This window comes from Brachionichthys hirsutus, chromosome 2, assembly GCF_040956055.1.
Source record: "Brachionichthys hirsutus isolate HB-005 chromosome 2, CSIRO-AGI_Bhir_v1, whole genome shotgun sequence".
Taxonomy (NCBI): Eukaryota; Metazoa; Chordata; class Actinopteri; order Lophiiformes; family Brachionichthyidae; genus Brachionichthys; species Brachionichthys hirsutus.
This window is the reverse complement of record NC_090898.1, coordinates 11,901,497-11,924,575: the sequence shown is the minus strand read 5'-3', so window position 1 is coordinate 11,924,575 and position 23,079 is coordinate 11,901,497. Positions and strand designations below refer to the sequence as shown.

The following is a 23,079-nucleotide window of genomic DNA, read 5'->3' as shown; positions in this document are numbered from 1 at the left end:
TGTAGTATTTATATATGCATAGTTGTATATATATTTTAATATATGTATATATATACTATATATATATGTATATATATATATATAGTATATACATATATGTATGACTGTGTGCATGTGTGTGTATATACATACATATATACACACACATTTATATATAGTATAAAGATTGGCCCATATACATGTACTGCTTTTATCAACACAGAGACATTTTGTCTGGAGCACATTGCAAGAACTAATGCTTGAAGATCACAGACTGCATACAAGTGCTTTATAATACAAAGGCAGGCTAACGATCAAGAGAGATTTAAACCATCAAACGCTTCTGATTAACCAAATACAGTCATTCATTTTAAAATGTCTTTACATACCTGATCCGGAGTAAATCAACATATTTCCCATAAATCATCAGGTCCATTTCAGAGATATAAACACAATATCACATTCCTCACTGCTGAGGTTTTCCCCATAAATTTCTCTTTTGTACAAGAAAAAGGCAACATTTTTAATCCGCGACATGTTTCTAATAGTCTGGATATACAAAATTAAGTTTGTACTTCTTTACAGGTGATGGCAAAGGGGGTTAAATACTTAAATGTGTTTCTTTTTTATTAATACAGTACCATGGCGACGACAGTGATCAAAAGACGCATTTGTTGTGAATTGGACCAATATATTTCTAGGTCTCTAATGAAACATAAAACAGAGAATACACATACGACACATTGTAAAGCAGCAGTCAGACTCCAGTGGTGTGACAGCATGGCTCAGTATGGCAGATTGGTCTTATGTAGTGGAGACTCTCCAGATACGACCAGCAATCCCTTCAGCTCTGTGTGTCAGGACTCTAGGACCTATGGTTGCTATCATCAACATGAAGACAGGGCTAACAATTACTATTTAATCATAGTGCATGTTCCTTATCAATTATTCTCACTCAGAATTTCAGATTCAATTATCAAAGATGTATTTCATGGTTGCTTTAAGGTGGCATTCTGGCTTAATTCAAGCTCTCCTACAATGACATTTTGATGACCAACACATTTTTAGAAAACGTTTCCCAAAAGAACCTGCCACAACAGTTTAGCTTATAGTGCTACCGGTACATCAGTCGATGCTGAGGAGCAAAGGGTCGCTGCCTTGAAGTTATTTTTAGACTCTGACTCCAAGGGATAAATTAAAAATAGCGAAGCTAATTTTCACATCAGTGACCTGTTTGTTTGTTTGTTTATTCTTTTTTCACAATTGGGTGTGTGTGTGGATGTATTTAGACAAAGGAGGATAAACTGACACACTTCAAAGATGCAACACCAAAGGTACAGCATGCTTCTCCCACCCAGATACAGTGGAATATCTACCTCAGTCTTTAAAGATTACATGAAGCTGGTTCCACATATGTGCCAGATTAAAAATAAATAAAGCTGAAAAAAACTTTTTTTTTAAAGTGATATATTATATATATATATATTTATCAGTCTGCTACAGTCAGATCTTACATTTTGATTTTTGCCTCAAGTCCAATTTGACTTTCAGAGTTTTTGTAAACCATCTGTGTGTTGTGCTCTAGTTTATTCAATAAAGTAGTTCAAGAATGTAAAAAAACCCACCTGAAAACAAGCTTAGTAGTTAGTTACCACAACTGGAAGAGTGTTTCTTACCTCCGAGGGAACAAATATTAAGATTCAGCAATGCCTAGAAAAAGCAATACCACTGATTTTAAAAGCAGGCACATAAAATACCTTAACTATTGTACAATAATTTCTGTTTTGTGTAAAATAACTATAACGACGACAAAACAACTGATATACGGATTGTACTCCAGCTGTCTTATGACTCTCCGGATGGGATCACAAGTAGTTAAGTCAATTAAATTAATCAGTAAACCAGTTGACCAAATAAAGCAATCGAGTTAGCATCCTCAGAAGTCTAATTCCAGTGTATGGTATATTGTCAGAAGAGCGTGATGAGGGCTACCTCTGCTCAGCTAGATGCTGAGGTCTTTTGGGCTCTCTTTGTAGAGCCTCCTCTTGGGCTCAGGGAGCTGGTTTGCGCTGTGGCCTATTGCGTTATTGTTATGGCCTGTGTTGCTGCAGGCAGCATTGTTGTGTGCGGCGTTTTTCTTAATCGTGCTGTAGCAGTCCTTCAGCCGCGGCGCCGCTGCATAATTCAGCTCGTCCCGACTGTAGTTGCTGTCAGGGGAAGAGTCCCGCTCCAAACGACGTGGTCTCTCTGGGGTCCCGTTCATACAATATCGCTCTTCCCTCCTCTCTGAGGACGAGTCCCTCAGGAGGTTGCCATTCTTTGCGGACCTATTGTAGGGGCGTCCCCTGGAAGGAGTCGAAGAATCCCCATTGTTGTTGCCATGTTCGGGGGTTGCGGCCTCGCTGATTCGCCCAGCAACCTGCGAATCCTTGAGGGGCCGCCGCTCGTAGAACTTGCGCTCGGGTGTGACAGCAAGGAATCCTCCATCGTCGTACTCCCTCTCAGGTGTGCGGTCCCGGTGGGCTCGGTCTAACCTGCGGTCCATCGACTTGGCCCTCCGACGATCAGGAGGTGAGGCGTGGTTACGAGATGGTGAGCGATCAAGGGAGCCACGGCGGTTCACTCGGAACTTCCTGTCTAAAGTAGAATTGCTGCTTGACAGCTCTCGCCCCCTCATTTTCTGGGCAGCTGCAGCCTTCTTCCCCGGACCGTCTTTCCTCAGAGTCTTTAAGAGTTTAGAGATGCCACTCTCCGACTCCGACTTCTTGACTTTTCGGCCTCGGCTCTTCTTGTGACCAGCGCTACCACTGTTAGTGTCTGGAGATTGTGGACTGGGGGAACTTTTGCTGTGACTATTATTCCAGGTGTGATGATGGTCTGGGTTAAATTGCGGGCCTTGGTAGTCCGTATGATCTAACTTGGCCCTGTCCCTGTTCCTGTCTCGGCCACATGCAGCCTCCTCTTGGCGTGATGGTTTGTGAAGGTCTGGTGGATAACTGGACTCCGATGGGGTGTGATATCTGCTTTGAGGTGGCAGCGTTCTCACTTCCGGAGTGGTTTGTGCCCCGGGTGTGGGAGGGTGCCCGTCACTGCTGCCATCTGCAGGAGGAGAGAAGGCAGGAGAGTCTAGTTGACTACTTAATAAGATGAATGAAGTTGAGGAATACTTTCACATCAATGACTCTACATTTACTATGTTCAGCAGACATGACATTCTTTGTTGGGTCATGTGAGCTCTTGCATCAACATGACATAAATGCGATGCAAAATTTGACATGCATGTATAGTTTTTTCATATGTATTGTACAGTATAGTCAAAGAAACAGTCTGGTTAATTGATGTGAAACATTCTGCTTTACATCTTGGAAAAGCACTTCAATATGTTTCTTTCTAAGGGCATTACAGGTTGAGACACAAGGCAATGTCTGTGGGGCAGGGGCCAATAGCAGAGCAGGCACCTCAGACACTATTCAAATGAAAAGGACAAGTTACTGAATGTGCATCATTGGGAAGAACAAACCAAAAGCACAAGAACAAGAGTGTTTGGCTGCAGGTCACCAAAGCTAGCGACGGCTTGCTATAGCAATAGCATGTGAAAAGCAGAGGAAATGGACAGTCCCAGTAAAAATATTTGGTGTTGGGCTCGCGGCGTGGGAGGGTATTTTGCATGTAACGATTACAGAAGTCAAATTAAGTTCAGGCATGATGAGACATAAAAAGCATGCACACTATGACACCCGTGCGCAAACACATACATAAGGGGATTTAAGTAGGGATGACTTGGAAGGGTGGATAAAATTGAAAGGAAAAATATGACAGGGAAAGTGGAGAGGGACAGACTTTTGGCTACAAACCGTGGTTTGATTTTGGCCCATTAGGTAGAAACAGGGCTCTCCCATCTTGTCATTCCTCATTGTACCAACAGCGAGATGAGGAGCCATCATCGCTGAAGAGAGGAGGAAGAGCCCAGCAACAAGGAGACAATCAGATAGAAAGAAGGAGGAACACAGAGGAGAAAACAAATAAAACAGTCGAGAGGCCGTTCATCTTTACAGAGAGAAGAAGAGGTCGGTTGTGAAAAACAAGGAGATATTACAGTTTATATCGAATAAAACTAGAAGATTTGTGTCTTAAGGACACAGATGCCCCCCAAAACTGGAATGAAACCCTGAATTCAAGCAAAACAGATTCAAATATGACTGAGAATTTAAATGATTTCTGCACAGTGGCTTTGAGGAGTGTGGATAGGCGTCTCCCCACGAGATTAGATATAGACCAGGGTAACACTATATCCCCCCTTTGGCAGGGGCGTAAAGACATTTAAGAGGGAAAGGAATTTCAGAACCTCAAGATAGACCAGAAAATGATTAGTTTGCCTCACAGTGTAAAAAGAACTATCCGTCAGACGGTGCAGCCCTGAGGAGGAAATATTCATTCATCCATACTGCAAAATCTTATTAGAATACAAATAACGAAACTTTTTTTTGTCGAACATTTCATAATTAATAACGTTATTTTTTTGATTACAACATTAAAAGTTGCTTTATTGTGTAGATCAGAGTGTCTTTCTGTTAGACGTTTGCCGTAATGACATGGAAGAAAATATCTTTGTGGAACAAGAAACATTATTCTCTAGTCTGCAGTGTAGAGTCTGAACTGGGATACAATTTCACTGTTACCGTAGCAGTGATATTAAACATTTTTAGTTACCGTATTCAGGTACAGATCCATCTCCGCGTTTGAGGACAAGCCGCGCTCTGCGACCACCATTCTTGATCAGTTCAATGGCACGTGAATGCTTCATGTTCTTTGTGCTCTCACCATTAATTTCCAGGATCTCATCCCCCACCTGAAACAAAAAGGCCTGCTATTGCCAAAGCTCACTAACAGTGGCGTTCCCTACTTTAGATTAGCAACTGGTAAGAAATGAATGATTTCATACCCTCATCTTGCCATTTCTGACGGCAGCCCCATCCTCTGCGAGCCTCAACACGTATAGGTCCATGCTGTATTCCCGTCCTCCTCTCAAACTAAAGCCAAAACCTTTACTGTCCCGTTCCAGGTCTACAGAGTAGAACTCAGCATCCTGTGAGACAGAGGAGGAGAGATATGGAAAAATACAAAGTTCCGTAATCCAAACTTCAGGAATAATCTGTGTCAAAGAGCAACTCACAAAATGTCCACATCAGAATTTTTTTTGTAGAATTCTAGTCTTCCCAAATTCCTTTATTTATTTATTTTAAACACATAACTAATTTAAATGATAAATTGTATAAATATTGTAGAAGGAAGTGAGGAGAGTAGAACTCCTCGATGTTTTAGTTTAATCATGCAGACGAATGTGTTCATGCATCTTGAAAGAGGTCTTTTAAAGGCTTGATAAGGTTCTCGTCTCCCTCTCTCTCTCTTTTTTTATTAGAGGTCACCGTTGCAGATCATCTTTTTAGATACTGCTGCCAAACTGGCTTTTTGTTTTCAGCAACAGAAGGACTGTGACAACATTGGTCAGTTTCCCAATAATTAATGAGCAGGACTAAAGTATATTATGATTGCACGAATGCTTTCCCAACATCCCTGACTCAGTACTGCACTAGTGTCGCTGTGAAGAAAATGGATGGATGGATATCTATAGCTCTACTTCTGTTACCATTCATTCTAGGAAAGATATAACGGCTTTCCAGATGAGACTGTATGAAAATGTGAGCTATCATTTGGCGACCGAGCTTTCTCTCTTTGTTGATAGACAGTCATTAACAGAGCATAAGATTCTTACCTGCGATGTCTGAGTTTGTGTTGGTGGGGGCGGAGGGGCTCCTTTCGACTTTGAATTATTCCTTCAGAAAATAGAAACCCATATCAATACACACTTTATAATAATAATGCATTATCAGGACAGTTTCAAGACAAAAACAAATAATAACAACAACAACAACAAACAAACAAAGAAGAAACACCTTACCGAGACTCTGTAGACTGGTGAGGTGTGTGCGTGGTGGTGATTGTAGCTATCTTCTCAGCATTGGTCAGAAGAGAAGCATTGGAAGATTCTGGAGAGGAACACAGAGACGCAAATAACAGAAAAATAAACTAAAGTAAAAAGTAAACAGCTTTTGGTACATTTGTGCACATTCACGGTTTGTGAAGGCACATCTGCAGAATAAGATCTTGCCATCTAGTAGGTTCTTCCGAACTGCCCATGGACTACTTTACTCAAATTGATGCTGACTGCAAGTGATGTTGTCATCTGCCATTTGCTCGTGGACAGTACCAGGCCCAAAACCAGGAAAAGGAGAACAACAGTAAAACGAGAAAAGAGAGAAAACTGTAATTTGGCCTTTGCTCTTGCGGACAGCGACAACCCTGCAGCGCATTAGTTCCCTCGCATTTACTGTGACAGTTCTGTCTGACGACGAACATCAGCTGACTCATTCGCCTCTTTACCCAACCTCCACTCATGAGCGTCCTCTCGGCAACCTCCCTGCCATACTGCAGACAAGCATAGCGTTTATCATATTTGAAATGAGGATAAGGTGAAAGAATAAATGCCACTATTGCTGCATAATAAGGCCGTGCAAGGAAATGTACAATATGCATATGCATGCAAAAATGTTGGCGTCTTAATTAGGCTTCATTATCTGTGTCTCAGGATGTTTTTACAGCAGAGATCTGCAGTGTTTCCGCCGGCGGACCTCCAACAACCACCTTCCTTACAGCATATTTTGCTTTAACTATGGAGCATTGGGCTGAAAACTGTTTGCGCTGCAGTGTTATGCAGCTCTACTTCCTTTCCTAAGCCAGCTGAAAAGATTAACGCCAAGGTTCAAGCGTGTGTGAATTTGAGCAGCAGTTTTAATCCTTTGGAACTGACAAAAAAAAAAAGAACTCTACGGTATCTAGCAAAGAAAATGATGAAGCAAGAGGGACAGAGAGATGATGAGAGATGATTGCAGAGACGCTACGGTCGTGTTTAGGAGCAACTTCACCTCCTACACTCAACTTCAAGAGCTCATTTACACCTTGATGGAAATGACTCCTTCCTGCGTGGCGCACACACACCCTTCCTTTCCAATCACATCCATGAACAAGTCACATCAAGCCATATGAAACAGCCACGTGAGGACGGAAGCCAAAAGCCTTACCATCACCTGGTATGATCCTGAGCGAGACTATATTCCCAGCCTCCTTGATCAGATTGACGATGTCAGAGTGTGACTTGTTGGTGATGGAGCAGCAGTTAACGGCCAGTATTCGGTCCCCTACTTTCAGCTTTCCGCAGCGGTCCGCCGGGCTGCCCTCGATGATGCGTCCGATTTTGTGGGGCATGGCCACACAAGCATTTCCAGCTTTTTATGTGTGTCAACGTGGATGTTTATTTCATGTGTATTGTGTGAGTGAAAAGCAGTGTGTGGCGGTGAGTTCATTGATGGTGTTGATGGGTTGTGTTGATTTGTATTTTGTAAAAGGATAGAAAGAAAAGAGATAGAAAAAAAAGAAAGTTAATTATGCAAGTCCCACTTCAGTGTACATCCCAGATTAACAGACACACAGGAAAAATACTACTGTAGTCTGTGAATCGCTTCAGGTAGGAGGGACAAAAAACCTCCTATCCATACCCTGTCACTGAATCACACCTCTCAAAATTATTTAGATCATTCTTTTGTAAAGCTACACGTGTTTAAAGCAAGTCCTGCAAGAAATACATACCAATACCTCAGTCTGAGTGATAGTGTTCAATAACAGCGATTTCCTTCCTCCATCTCAGTCCATACATCTCTGCTCCTCCCTTCCCTTCCCACCCAGTGTTTGTACAACATCCATTTTTTATTACATCATATCATCCCTCTGCTACCCTCCCTGTTATGTTTGAAAGATGCACTCGTATCCTGTCACTCTCCTCCAAATAATGACATATAGGACATTGCAAGGCACGGCAAGTATGCAGGATTTAATACCCAATCTGCTAAACACAACACCAACCATAATAGAATAAGATGAGAGGGAGTGGGTCCAGGTTTATGCACTCATGATGCATGGAAGATGGATAATGATAATGCATGACTGACAAATATCTAGTAGTCCTGCAGGAATCTTGAGAGCAGAGTATGTTTTTTTTTTCTTCTTCTTTAAAGATAGAAATGTTCATACGTCATGTTTCAGCCCATTCCTTACAGGGTTGGAAGCCATTTAGCAGCGAGGGCACAGGATGCCAGACCCCGGATCAGCACATTTTAACGCCCAAGGGCCATTAATCTCATAACTCGAGGAGCGATGATGGGGCAGACAGGTGAACACAGTGAAGTAGAAACAAAAACATGAAGGTCAAAGTCAAGAGGATGTTTAGATGAGGGCGTCGACTAGCACCTTCTCTGGTATCACCATTAATAAAAGCATTCATTAATAACATGAATTCTTATATTTCATCGGGAATGGGATCAATGAAATGATCCCTTGGCGGTCAGTGTGGCTAACGGCTCATCTATTCTGGTGTATTTCCTGTGACACGCCACAGTACATCATCCTAATGGCTAACTATATATGGGGCCTTGACATGACATTGGTTTCAGAAATTCATTTCATACAAGATTGTTGGAGGAGGACGTCCAAAATTCCTCATCAATGCCTGAGTAACTCTAATAAATGCAATTCTGCTGCTTTGCCGTGATAAGTAAACGCTATAGAAAGCGGTGGGGTGCGCCAAGTGGACTTGAATTATGTGCTGATTGAAATGTTCCGGGTTGCTGTGAGGCATGAATCTGTGACGATGGTGTTTGTGAGAAAGCTGCAAGGAGCCTAATCCTGTGGGAGCGCACATCGCAACCAGAGAGATGTCTTAATTCTGAAGCTCGTGAACGTTGGTTTGTGACCTTGGTCTGGCGCTGTCAAATCGCCTGCCTGCTAAAATGGAGCAGTCACTTAACGCCATAAAGCATACTATCTGTGCAGCGGTAAGAAACATTCAATGTAATTCATAAAAGTAAATCTGACCCTTAAGTATTTTCTTCTTGCATCTCGTAGGCTGTGCTACAGTTGGAAAGTGTTTACATGTGTGGGTGGGCTCCGGTTAGACAAAGTCGGACTGGCGTGATGCTGCAGGCAGGATGCTGTTCATGTCACGTGTTGATGCAGAACGATCAGACCCATAGTTCTATAGGCCGAGTGTACGCATATAAGCGCCGTCATTGCTGCTGCTGCTTGCAGTGGGCGAGAAACTCACCGTCTCACGTGAAAATCGTTAATAAAAAGAACTCTAATGAGATAAATATATTCATGGATTAATCCATCATTTCATTTTCTTTTTCTTTTTGCTCACATTGTTAAATTTAATTAGTCATATATTTTAAGAATTATTGCAAAAAAATGCTGGGAATTAGTAAATAAATACAAAATACACTTGGCCATCTTGGCTGTTCTGATATTTTTCTTATAGCTTCTTGCTGTTGACAATGCGGTGGTGAAACAGGTGCTGCTTTCAAAGTTTTTAATCACATGCAGAAACACTTTGAGACGAGTTTTTTTTGTTGAGTATTGCTCTAGCATCGCTCTTCTGATAACTTTCTTAGAATTTTGCTTTGACAGCAAAGTAACACTCTGTTTTAATGTTAGTCAAAGTTAACCACAGACAGACATTTCACAGGCACCAAGACAGATTCTAAAGTCAAGCTATTGAGATGGCTCAAACTCTAAAACCGACCGCCATGTCCGCCTCCCTTACCGAAGGTGGTGTTGGCATCAGGCCTGGAAACAGACGACACGATGACAAAACCGAAGCCCTCGTTCTCGCCGCGTTGAATCTCCACGTCGTACGGCTGCAGGGAGGCAGGCACCACCGCACTGCCGCTGCCGCCTCCCCCGCCGCTGCCTATGCCGCTGGTAGATCCGCTACCAGAGCTGACGGTGTTGAGAGAGTTCTGGCTCCCTTGGGGAGTCCGCTTTCCCTCCGTCAGGCTGGGTGCCTGGGTGCTGCTGTGGTGAGAGGAGGCCGGGGAAGGGGGGACATCGCCTTCCCCTTTTGACCCTGAGGATGAGCAGGGAGAACGCCATGCTTTTATTTTAATGTGATGTCGCATATTCTTTTCAGGAAATCTCATGTATCTGTTGCACATGAAACATGTGGAAAGTAGTTTAGTATTGAACTCTCATCACCTCCGTATCCGGGCGTTTTCCGTCTCACAGTAAGGTTGACATGTCCCTGTTTGGCAGCCTGTTGCATCAGCTGAACCACCAGCTGGTGAGACTTTCCCACCACTGCTGTGCCGTCCACAGAGATGAGCTCATCACCCGACCGCAGGCGGCCATCTTCATCTGCTGCCCCGTACTTCACTATGTGCCCGATGTAGATCTGGAAGAGGCGAAGCACACACGATGCATGATGTAACAGACACGCTGACGTCTGTCAGCACAGACAATGACGTAAATCACTGTCAAACATCAATGTGCTTTTAAGTGATGGGAATAAATTAGCTGTGCGTTGCATTACTGGCTAATTGGGAGTCAGTAAACTGCAGTAAATGATGGCACCAGCCCAGCGGGAGGACAACGTCTCATTGTGACTTCTGCTGGATTTCAGAAACCACATTCAGAGAAAGAAAGAAGCCTGGCAGGGCCTTGGGGAAGCTTATATGCGTTTGGCATTGTGTAGGAGTGTACACAGCTCCGAAAGCCATAAGCGCACAACTATCACCCAGCATTTCTTTGGCACAGGTACCAGTTTTTTCGTCAAAGGCCCGAAGCCCACTCCTGTTTTATTAGTCTCTCTTCTGCAAAATATCTTTCTCCCTCTTTTTTTTAAAGACAAATATATGGGCGACCAACCAGAGGGCTGGGATCTCAGCTTCTCTTCACACACTGTTTATGAGATACTCCAGAGAGCAAAACCTCCACTTTGAGAGAGACTGATGATTTAGGAAAAATAGAAAAGCCAGAGGGGAAGGCAAGAAAATAACGATAACAGTTACAGAACATGGAATCTTACAAAAAAATAATAATGAGCAGTAGAATATATGACCATTCACTACTGAGATAAAAATATTTTAAAGATGGGGGAGGGGGGGGGGGGTTACTTACAGGCTCCCCAGGTTCATTTCCTCCCAAAATACGAAAGCCGAAGCCAGTGTCCTTCCGCCAAAGGAAAATGTCCTGCTCCTGACAGTCGGGCACTGAAATACACGAGAACACTTTGTCACCTGCTACATGACAAAAGGTGAAAGTGTGCAAACTGACATGAGCAAGCAAATGATTGAATTAAAATAGGTTTTACGATGCACGCCTTTAGAGGCCAAAAACGTATGTGAAACATGAAAGGTACAGGATTTCTTACTATCCCCATGATGGACAAGGGTGACCCTACAACATGTTCCCTTTGGGAGGGGTGCAGATATAAAATAATCCAGTTCTGCAAAAGATACCGTGTCTCTGCTCGGCGTTCACTGATTAGCATCTACGTGGACTAATCACTGAATTTCTTTTGCACAAATCAACGAGTTATGCCTCTCCTTTTGGATGATTATCTTTAGTCCACATCTATGTGTTTAATCGCTCGTCAATAAGGTGGCTGTTTCTAACAGTTCTTGGATGGCAGGAGGAAGATGTTGAGCTGTGTTGGATGCGGCTCCTCTGGTGCATTCAGTGGATGCTCACACATTTTTAAAAATACATGTAACTGCATAAAAAAAAAATCTGTGTCTCCTTCACTCTTTCGTCTTTCATTGTGTCTCCCTTCCACCCCCCCACCCCCCCGCAGACTTAAGAAAGCGGGTGCAACTCCTTTGAGGGTTATCAAACAGAACTACTAATAAGCTTGAGACATCCCTCAGTTAATATTTAATCAGCAGCAGTCCCAGATTCTTCGAGCAGACATGATTCATCACCGACTCTGCAATGCATGGCTTATCTGACTAATAACAATCAATGTGCAACACATTAATTAACACAACAGAATTTGTGGGTATTTGACAGCAGATGAAAAGCCGTTTTCCCCTTAAATATCAACGCCAGTACAAGCACAGTGCAGGAGATCTGAATCCTGTGATTCAACCAGAGCAACCGAGTTAAACTTTCTCCGCTTTCTCGTCGGTTCTTTGATAAGAAACAAAATAATAAATGATCCAACACCCCCTGCTGTGTTTGCCTATGAATAATGTAAGAGCAGGCGATAGCTAAAGATGTCGAGTCTCACAGAGAGGCTGCCAACTTTCTCATGTTCCAGTTTTGGATTTTGAGAATTCTGTTTTTTCCAGTAACTTTCATTTCCAGTGAAATGTATGAATACGGAATGGGGGCATTTTTTCTTTCTTTTTTTTATTACCGGTAATAGCAGCTCCATTGCTTAAAGATTCTCCTACACTGCAGAAGGAAGACCTGTGATTATGCTGGCTTTGCTCTTTAACACCGAATAGTACAGCATAATCCAACCAGTGTTTAATTCCAGATAGCATGCCAGCATTCCGGAGGGAAAAGAGTTTTGATATGAGCACATAATGCTCCAAGGACCTTGGTTCCATCTTTACAAAGATGGCAATTCGGTCGTGCTACGAACTCCACCACCGCCTTCTAGTGAAACATTAAGAACTTCCCGTTTTCGTGTTTGCACATTTAATATAGGCAGAATAATAGTGCAAAATTTCATTCATGAAAAAGCTTGTAGGAAAGTGATTACGGGCATTCTAAATCCAGAAATCCTACAGTAAACATTTTAAAAGAAGACAAAGACAAAGATGAAGAAGAAGAGGCTCACGCCAAATCCAGACTTATCAAAAGTCATTTGCACAGCAAAACCTTTAAATTCGTAAAATAAGGGGGCTACTCACGTCGGCTCTCGTACATGCTCCTGGACTGTGCCCAAATCTTAAAGGGGTCTGGCTTCTTCTGGAGGGTAAGGGTGCCATCTGCAGGGTCCAAAGGGGGCAGGCCTGGTAGAGGATGGGTGGGAGCAGCAGGGGTGGGAGCCACAGTCTCACTGGGCATGACAGGGGGTGGGTGGCTGGGAGAATCGGTGTGGGTGCTGCGATGGCTGCACACACTGTGCTGGGAGCTGCTCTGGCTGTCCTTCCTCTCTAATTGGTGCTGGGTGGACACAAAACACAGGAAGTGAGTTGTCTGAGTGTACGGGATGGGGGGTGGGTATAAGCATGATGGCAAAGGGTAGAGAGAGAGAGAGAGAGAGAAGAATAGCAATGAGTGGCAGGTGAGTCAGTGTGACACAATATGTGGAAAAGATTGAGTGTGAAGGGTGGGATGAGAAAGAAAAACATACAAGGTCATCTTTTTTTTAGACATTTATTGCTGATAAAAAAATGTAGCTGTGTGAATGTGAGGAAAAAATGGCTGTTTCCATGGTTGCGAGCCAAATACAGATTATGAGGGACGTTTTATGAATAAAGTTGCCGGCTTTCGTGAATGCTGGATTCTAATCAAGGTTGGTATCAATTTAAATAGGAATATGTGAAAGAGAAAATCTGGTGGGTGGGAAAGACGTACTGTCAAGTTTTTATTTGCTTCTTAATCTGTGACTCAAACTGAATTTTTTTTTTTACCTCCACCGAGGTGGTTTGTTTGTCTGGCCGTCTGTCAGCAAGATAACTCAAACAGTTATCGATTGATCTTGATTAAATTTTCAGAAAATATTGGAAATCCTACCAGGAACAGATGAATACATTTTGGTGATGATCCAGAAGAGATCTTGGATTATGGATCACTTTCACTTTTGAAATTGATATTTTAATTGATAATTGATAATTGATAATTGCAGTTGCATTTCTTCGGCGATTGCATTGATTTTTTTTTTTTTTATCAAGTTGAGCTAAGTCTTAAAAATGAGGATGCTTTTGCTCTTTAAACTCTGTTTTTTCTGCCTTGTGGACAAAAGAGTTGGGTGAACTTTGCAGAAGTCCATGAAATATAGTTTCAAGACCCTTTGCTCAGGTTCACATTTTCTGCATTCAGGTTAGCAAACATGTTTCAGCCTTCATCGGAGCATCAGGTCTACTTACTGACTGCTCTTTCTGCCTGTTTCCTTCTCATCCATCCCAGCAGCGCATTGCAATCTCTCCTCGACATTCCCCAACCACCCGCCGCTTCTTCTACTGCTCATTTTGCTGCCCCCCCCCCTTGTCTGTTAACCTCAGCGCCTCCTCCATCTGTGGGCTATTATAGTGATTCACTGTTATGGGGCTAACGCTGGTCTTTCTCCCGTTCCCTCTCTTTCATGACTTACCCCCCCCCTTTCCTCGGTGACTGCACATGCCCTCCCCAGCAGCTGGCCACTGTTGCACTGTTCAGCTTCAGGCTACGCTTCATCAGTCACAAAGATGGCAGCATAGCAGGAGTGGAGGGACGCAAGGAGAAACAGTAGAGTGTGTAATGCGAGAAATGTCAACACGGGGAAGAGAAATGAGGATGAGGAAGAGTAAAAGTGGCAGCCTGAGGAAGTAGCATCCAGGAATAGAACAGAGTTGCAAGAGTTGGCTATAATGTCTTTGTGTGTTTTGTTATTTACAGAGAACTTTTCTCACTAAGCAGAGCGGAAACGAGAAGAATCGCTGTACTCACCACCAGCTTTGGACTCCTCTTGGCCGGCACCACTCCTGCAAAGCATCGGCAGAGAGACAGAGAAAGCATGAATGACCTGCCGTGCCCTTCCCTCGTCTCCTCTGATCACAAACTATCCAGGGGGGGGGGGGGGGGGGAGAAAAGACTGGTTCCCACTGTGAGCCCCAGTGAGCTGGCTCTCCTCCTTCCTCTCCTCTTCCTCTCTGTTGCTTTCTCTTTCTGGTCGACACGCTGCACTTGCTCACTAATCCAAGTGATCCACCCCCCCTTGTCCTGTATCCCTCGCCAGTCGTTGGTCTCTGCTATTAGAAGAGGGACAGCAGATCTATCAGCATTAGACTGGCTGACTTGTGCTGCAGCGACCCTGGACTGCTGGTCCAAGCGACAGCTCTCCACATGCAGCCCCCCCCCCCCCCCCCCTGTCACCGCTAACAATCTTTGCAGCTGTCTCAAACTCTCCAACTGTTAGCAAGTGAGGAGGAGCTTGATCATCATTTCAAAAGAAAGCCTAAGCATCTGCCTTACTATGAGCAACGACAGAGCTGTTTCTCCCCCCGACTTCCTCTGCCGTGCTCCAAGCTTACATTGAGAAGCTGAGCTTCCCTCTCCGTGCCCCCCCCCGTTTCCTCCCCCTCCTCTCCTTTTTGTGTACCATGCCTTCTTCTCCTTCTATTGGACTCTCCCTTCTCTCTCGCTCTCCTCTCTCTCACACCAGTTAACATACTGTAGAGCGTCACTGTGAAGATCAATCTTATTTGTGCTAATGAAATATTCATACTTGGAGCAAGTCATCAGGGGAGAGGGTCCGCAGCATACCAGCGTGGGGAAACATCTCCACTCCCACTTTACCCACTTTATTCTCACATCCATCATAACTGGGCAATTCATTCATCACACAGTTTTCTCAACCTCAAAAAGATTAACAGGAACCTTTTCAGAATCCCGACGACACGGTTTAACTTACGCACCAAGAGCATTCACCACTTTCCACGAGGCCACTGACTATACATCATACTTTATGAGAAAGAAAATGGAGAGTTCAATGCATAAATAATGTGAGGCAGGGCCAGGACAATGAGTTGTTGTTGCCAAGGCAATCAGGGTGTATATAATGGCAGCAGTCTGCTTAGCTGAGGAGTGGGCCGCAGATCATTTACATTAATTCCAGATCTTTGATCCATTTGTGTATCCTTCTCCTTTATCTCTACTATAAAGACCACAGAAATGTATTCTTCAAATCTGGTACCAAGTGTGCACAGATGAGAATACCTACGGGGAGCATGCGTATAACATTGCTTTGACATGCAAGCATCCATTTTAGCCTCTTTCTGCTGCATTGGCAAAAAAAAAAATCATTAAATGTTAAAACTCTCTGTTGCTGCAAAGTCCCTCTCTCTACACGATTCATAATTTATCCTCCCTATTTTCCCTCCCTCTCTTTCTCCCTCCAATAGATTATGGGGTGCCAGTTACTGGAGCAGGTGAAACATCTCAGCTACTGAGTGTGTGTGTGTGTGAGGAACCACACAGAGTGGGAGGTCAAAAAGGACCCTTCACTTTGCAACAACCTCTGGAAATCTCCAAAGTGGCAATATGGCAAGCACAAGCATCAAGCATACAAAAATGTAATACAATTAAGCCCAAATGGTCGTTAGATTTGGTCTGACACTTAATTAAAATTAAAACTTTGACCCCTGATTCTACACCAACATTTCAGAAGGAACAGACGATTTGCATGCTGCACGGTGAGAACTCTTCACACATGATGCAGTCTTTAAAAATGCTTTAATATGGCTTCTGGCTTTTTTTGATGCAGATTTATGGCGTTCTGGGTTGATTGAATTTGGCTCAATATAACATTCATGAGCAGCTGAAGCTCGGCGCAAGAAATATGTGCATTGCATTTTTTTGCACATATGCAGCTGTGTGGAAGCATCCATGAATTCACGCATGCCATATAGATTTTAAAATCAGCATGATTGCCAGAAGTCCCAGCATGATGGACAGTGTGCAGGAAAGATAATTGGGACCTATTTTTTCTATTTAAATTAAGTATTTTATTCTGCTCTGATCACTGAGGTTGCAAAATTAGCATTCAAAAACCTGATTCTATTAATAGCCACACAACCTTCTACCGGAGGGAAACAATCAAATTGGAAGAGCTGTCAGTTATTTTATGATCCAAACTATCTCTGAGCTTCAGTGTGGAGGAGACTGCCTCCATTGCTTCTCAGAAGATCGTTAGGGATGTCTGTTAGTTAGCGTTAACGGTTAGCGGAATTACAAAGAAGTGTGCTGATGAGGAAATCACTGAACAGCACTAAAGGGAGGCCTTGATACATGTATATACCATCAATCAGCATAACACTACTGTACTTTCAGCTTGTCCCATCAGGGGTCGCCACAGCAAATCAACGTTCTCCACTTCACCCTGTCCTTTGCATCGTCCTCCCCAACACCAGTTACTCTTAGGTCCTCCCTCACTGCGTCCATGCATCTTCTCCTGGGTTGACCTCTAGCCCTGTTCCCTGGCAGTTCCATCCTCAGCATTCTTCTACCGATATAGTCCCTGTCTCTCCTCTGGACATGTCCAAACCATCAAAGTCTGGTCTCTCTCTGACCTTGTCTCCAAAATGTCTAACCTTCACTGTCCCTCTCATTGTCTCATTTCTAATCCTATCCAACCTGGTCACTCCGAAGGAGAACCTCAGCATCTTCATCTCCGCCACTTCTAGCTCCGCCTCCTGTCTTTTTCTCACAGCCACTGTTTCTAAGCCGCAGATCATGGCTGTCCTCACCACTGTCTTGTAGACCTTTCCCTTCATCCTCTCTGACACTCTCCTGTCACAGAGCACACCTGATACTTTCCTCCACCCGTTCCAGCCTGCCTGCACACGATTCTTCACTTCCTTCCCACATTCTCCATCACTCTGCACTGCTGGTACTTGAAGTCCTCTCATGTCTAAAAATGTTTGACTCACACCCACCACACACATTTTACAAAGTTATTACACTATCAATCGGCATAATTTTGCAAAATGTGTGTGTTGTTGTGAGTCAAACATTCCTTATCTTCATTGGCCTTTAAGCAAACAAAGAAAGAATGACTAAAACAACAACAACAAAAAACGAGATATGCAAACAGCAGATTTCACTGAAGGGCAGTGTAGCTGTGTGGTGACAAATGTGAGTATAAGTGTGGGGGTAGTCTTTTTTTATTCATGGAACAAGAGCTTTGAAACACTACAAGCCTTTCAAAGTGATTCTGCTGCACAAAGAGTCGACCAGTATTTTAATGCGATGATGAAGCTGTGGCCTTGGCGTCTCTGCAGAGCTCACACGGAGGAAGTCAATGGTCCTTCCTCCAGATCATCTCTATGCATCGTTAGACGCCAGGCAGAATGACTTATGCTTTCTTTAGTTGAGCCAAGCCGTTAACATTTCTCCTTGTTCCACTTATAATATTGTTTCATTCATCTAAGTAATTATACTGTCCTGCTCGCCTTCATCATCTATCGCCACCATGTTTTATTCTTCCACAGTGTACAGTCCTGTTTGCGCTACCTCTCTTCTTTCTCTTCTGTCTCTCGGGGGGACAGGAGCACTGTGCATGATTGTCATGGCAACAATGGTGGGAAGACAAGATGGAGGAGCCATGACTGGCCTGGCCTCATTTATAGGTAAATATTTGCACATGCTATTGTTTAGAGAGGAAGCCCCCCCCCCATGAATCACTAAATGATCACATTTCCGAATAATTTCATGTTATGTGCAGTATTATTCAATGTAACCATTAAATATAAATGAAAATAAACATTATTTTCATGTTTGGAAATGCACATGTTCTGCTTGTCTTTTTCCCGTAGTTACCATTCTCCTTCAATCCAAGTGTTTGATGAGAACGGAACCGAAAATCGAAATACCAACATGTGCCTGTTCACGTCAGAGTCAATGCTCTGCCATTACTGACAACATTAAGGCAACGACAAGGAAAGCTTCCTCTGTCTGCAAGCACACCCTCCTGAGATGAACCATGTGAAAACGATTCATGAGTAGGGACTGAAGAACAGAGCATAGACCGTTGGATTGGTGTAGTATGAAAAAGGATGGTGTCTTTCGTCATGTAATAATACAGACAACGTCATCTCTATTCCAGAACAGATACTGGTGTTCATTGTTCCCTTATTACAGGGCAGACTGATGAATACAAAATGAACTAGTCCTGATTCCCCTTTTCCTTCATCATCCATTCTTTCTCATTTGCTTTGACTCACTCCTCCCATTATCGTTGTTGGTGAACGATTATGCCCTAGCTACTATAGCAATCAATTGAAAGGTCACAGCGTCATTATCAGGAAGAAAGATGAGTGTGCGACATCAGTCCCAGCAGCAGAGGGTAACAAATGGCTGTTTTCAATGGTGAGTAATTAGACTGTGATGTATGATTTGGATGATTTTTTGATCTCGAAAAAATCAGGCATCAGTGATAAATGAGAATCACAATTTCCCATAATGCAAGGCTTCACTTGCGTGAATAACAAGAATATTCAAATTACAAAAAGGCAGTTCCAAGCATTTGATAGGCTGGAACTGGTGAGCGTTTGGCAATCAAAAAAAAAGAAAAGAAAAATGGTCTAAGATTATCGCATGGCAACAATGTGAAAGGGAAAATGCTGTTGATGAAATGTGCAGCATGGACCGGTGTATTCTGACGTTTCGGTTTGCAGACACGGATCCCAGTGGGAATCGCATTGTGAGAATTTGGTCTGGATTTTGCCACAGGCTGTTTGTGCTCATCAAAAGCTCAAAAGAGGAAGCCGTGGACTCAAAGATGTCAGCCAGAGATTTTAACGCATGTCAGTCATGAATCTCAGACAGCACTCATCAGGCCTGGTAGCCAGGACACCGCACTGCATCGCTAACCTCCAGAGCACAAGGTCAATTCATTAGCGAGCATAATTGATGTGGGGCATTTATCCCAAACTGCCACTCATAGATAGAGCTCTGGGTCAATAAGGGTGAGACACACGTGAGGGACTCCTAATGCTAATCAGTCAGTGCAGACATTTCACATGTCAATGATCTTAGGGTCTATTTAGTCCAAAGCGTTGTGTACAAAAACATGAAGTGTGGGACGTGAATTGGACTGGACTAAACCGTCTGAACGTTTACGGATTAAAATAAAAGTAATAGTCAGTCATTTTAGCTCTAACATCCTCTAACTTAAATATCTTAGGTATGGTACTTTCAAAATAAATCAACATCTATCCAAATACCCTATTAAAATAAAAGCAGTCTGTAATGAAATCAAACATAAATACTGACAGAGTCTCTGAGGTCCGTTTCAGCACAGCATCTGCATTAATCACATGCATACCCCCCCCCCCCCCCCCCCCCGCCCCCTATTCATCCAGCCTCCCACTCCTTCCCAGCCTCATCTGCTCATCGACTGCCATGCTAACTCAGTCCATCGCCTCTTTGTCTCTCCACATTTCGTCCCAGCCACTCGGATCATTTTCAAATTGCTGCCCGAACCCACGTTTCTCTCCTGCTTTCTCATTTTGTCACCATTTACACAACAAGTGTTTAGGCTCTTATCCTTTCAACGGGAAATAGTACTTTCCTTCAGGCGAAAAACCAAACATCCTTGCATCTCAAAACTTTAGTTCTAGCATCTGTTCACCCCCTCCCACTGACACACATCCAACAACAAGATGTAATACACACCTCTTTGCACCAGCATGGTGACCTCAGTGCCTCGGGGACATTTGCTCAGCAGGTCCACAACCTGATTGTGGCTCATATTCTGGACATTTCTCTTGTTGACCTCCATTAGAATGTCGCCCTCCCTTAGGCCACGGCAGCGTGGGTAGTCCACTATCTGTTTTACCCTCTGTCCTCCTCCTGTCAGGCTATCGGCAATCGTGAAACCAAATCCCTTGTCGCCCTTCTCCATATGGATTGTGATCAGCTCGGGCTGTGTTGCTATTGACGAGGCCAGAGTGACCACATCACTGGGGTATCCGTGTGAGCCATTAGATGCCACTTCAGCTGAGGGACTGTGAGGCCGAAGATCCCTCATGCCATTAATGGGTCCGGCCTGGTTGGAAGGCGAGTCCAATGACTGTTGTCCGTTGACGATGATGGGCTCCTTATCCAAGATTGCCACTGAGGTCACCAGGCTAGTGTTGGGATCATCAGGGTCAAAGGGCAGTGGGTAGCCGCGGCATAAGGCTAAGTCCACCATGGAACCAATGGGAATGGATTGGAAGATCTTCACCACCTGAGCATGGGTGTAACCCAGCACGATGGTGTCGTTCACACTGACGATCACGTCACCTGCACCGTGGACAAATGTACTGTTAGTGTTGAAATCTTTCATGCGGTAAGCAGGTATTAATATATCAGGTGAAATACAAAGTTATACAGCCCTAAGTGTCAAAATGGATTATGTGTACTGGAAAGTTACAAAATAAACAAGTAGACATGTATTTACTGTTAACAATTGAATAACTTGATTGAGTTTGTTCATTTCTTTGTCGTTTAGTAGAAGTAGAAGAACGCAGAACATCTACTAACAATACCGGTAATCAAACATGTTTATCCTCAGTTGCATTTCTCTGAAGAAAGAAAGAGCTAACTAAAGTGCCACAAAAATGCCATTTTTAACTAGAATAGCAACGACAGCAAACAAATCCGTAAAAGGATAAGTGGATCAAGAGTAAGGCGTAAAGCTGAATAACTACATTTAAAAACTATAAAGATGGTGTAAAAGTACAAGGCAAATAAAAAGGAAAAATCCACAATATCCTTATTTTTCCTAGAATTATATGTATCCTGGCTGTTGTGGAAGTGAAATCATGTTTTTTTTTAATTACAAACTAATGAGTAAACAAGATGACTTGTGGGACGTTTCAAGGGCTCTTGGGGGACCTCTGGTGGTTATGATGATCCTAAGCAGCTGCTTATTTACGAGTGTGTTGAGACTTCATGCTTACCATTCCAATAGACAGTAAAAATAAACAACATTCGATTAGATATAATCTTTGTTAGGTCTCGTCTTTTTGGTCTGTCATCGTGCTATAGTGACTGATGTAAAAGGAATGGCAACTTCTCTTATTTCTTACCCCACCACTACATTATTGTCATTCTTTTTCCAGCACTCCCACATTCTCATTAAAATTAACATCACTCGCAGAAATTTATCAGGCTATAAGCAGCTCCCTCTAGAGACATAAAATACAGCTTTTATCTTATGCAAGACTTCCATCTGTGGACAGACACTGATGTTACATCACTGTTTGAGGGCTTTAGATGATACATCATTGTGTAAAATTATATGACAGCTAAATTCAGGAGGCCGATGTTTCACTCTGTGTAGGGTTGTTGCACACGTAATTGGTTTGCTCATATTTCCAATTCCCTTCATTGGATGCTTAGATTGGATCAATACAAAATAATATAATAAAAAAGAAAATGTAATCTTGAAAATCATGCATTATTTGGTGTAGCTTTGTATTGTAGCAAGTAGTGGATCTTGCATGGGCCACTGGAACTGGGTCCAGAAGCAGTGAAGAACATATATACAGGATGTGGTGGACCAACACCAGCATGTATGTCGTTGAATGAAAACAGTGCCATCTGTAGGTGGTGGTTATAAACTGCACCTGTCTCCATCTTTCCATCCACAGCAGCCGGTCCATCCAGCACCAAACTTTTAATCTGCAGGAACTCATCTGGCTCATCACCTCCTACCACAGTGAAACCAAAGCCCCGGCGACTCTTCTTCAGCTTTGTGTTAATGAAGGTTCCTTTCAGCTCTGCTGGGTTTCTCGTGAAGAAAGGCTTCCCTCCTGCAGGGAACAAATCGCACGGATTCCCGACATATAGAAATGTTGCTAGAAATCAGCAGCTTGAACAGTTTGGAATGTGTTCACTAAGACCTTTACGAGGTTTTCCTGCAGAAAAGCCACTTTAAAAGCACCTATTTAAAGGCCAAAATAAATTCGAATAAGCAGTTATTTTCAAAGCAGATGGAATGACATCAAGTTTTCTGAACTTCTTTAACAATGTCATTTGAACTATATTAAGTCTTTCTTGTCCTCTCAAGAAGAATGTAGCAGTGTTAATTAAGCATCTACAGCATCTATTCATCACAATCACTTACGTTTGGCTCCAGCAGGAATGGGAGGTAGAGTTGGTGGGACCTGTGGGTCCCTGTAGGTCTCCAGGTGGTTTGTGTTTGGAGCATAGTTTGCTAATGGAGCTGCTGCTGAGGAGTGCTCCTCTATCCACTCTGCACAGACACAACCACATACACTCACTCTAAAGTGTACTTACACACACACACACACACATGCAAATGTAAAACACTTAAGAGAAAGACATGGATTACACAGAGATTTGGGCCCATTTTATTCACGATGCATTTTCATGCCTGAGTTGCAATCGCCTTCATTTAAATCTACTTATAGTTATTATTTGATTACATGTAATGTTGATGTTGATTATATCAGGAAGTGTGATGCTCCCTTTAATTCAGCGAGTTAGCTA

General features: G+C 43.1%; 1 protein-coding gene across 1 annotated transcript in view; it reads right to left on the bottom strand.

Moving 5' to 3' along the window:
• Positions 1-1,981: 1,981 nt before the first annotated feature.
• Positions 1,982-23,079, bottom strand: part of LOC137899641 (membrane-associated guanylate kinase, WW and PDZ domain-containing protein 1-like) — a 57,676-nt gene continuing 36,578 nt past the window's right edge. The window contains exons 11-24 of the mRNA XM_068743682.1: positions 22,694-22,822; positions 22,194-22,379; positions 20,254-20,865; positions 14,527-14,561; positions 12,786-13,041; positions 11,044-11,135; positions 10,123-10,318; positions 9,692-9,994; positions 7,119-7,322; positions 5,939-6,026; positions 5,753-5,813; positions 4,922-5,065; positions 4,690-4,828; positions 1,982-3,078 (exon numbers count right to left, since the gene is read on the bottom strand). Of these exons, the coding sequence (XP_068599783.1) occupies positions 1,982-3,078; positions 4,690-4,828; positions 4,922-5,065; positions 5,753-5,813; positions 5,939-6,026; positions 7,119-7,322; positions 9,692-9,994; positions 10,123-10,318; positions 11,044-11,135; positions 12,786-13,041; positions 14,527-14,561; positions 20,254-20,865; positions 22,194-22,379; positions 22,694-22,822 (3,542 nt within the window). The remainder of the gene's footprint in view (positions 3,079-4,689; positions 4,829-4,921; positions 5,066-5,752; positions 5,814-5,938; positions 6,027-7,118; positions 7,323-9,691; positions 9,995-10,122; positions 10,319-11,043; positions 11,136-12,785; positions 13,042-14,526; positions 14,562-20,253; positions 20,866-22,193; positions 22,380-22,693; positions 22,823-23,079) is intronic.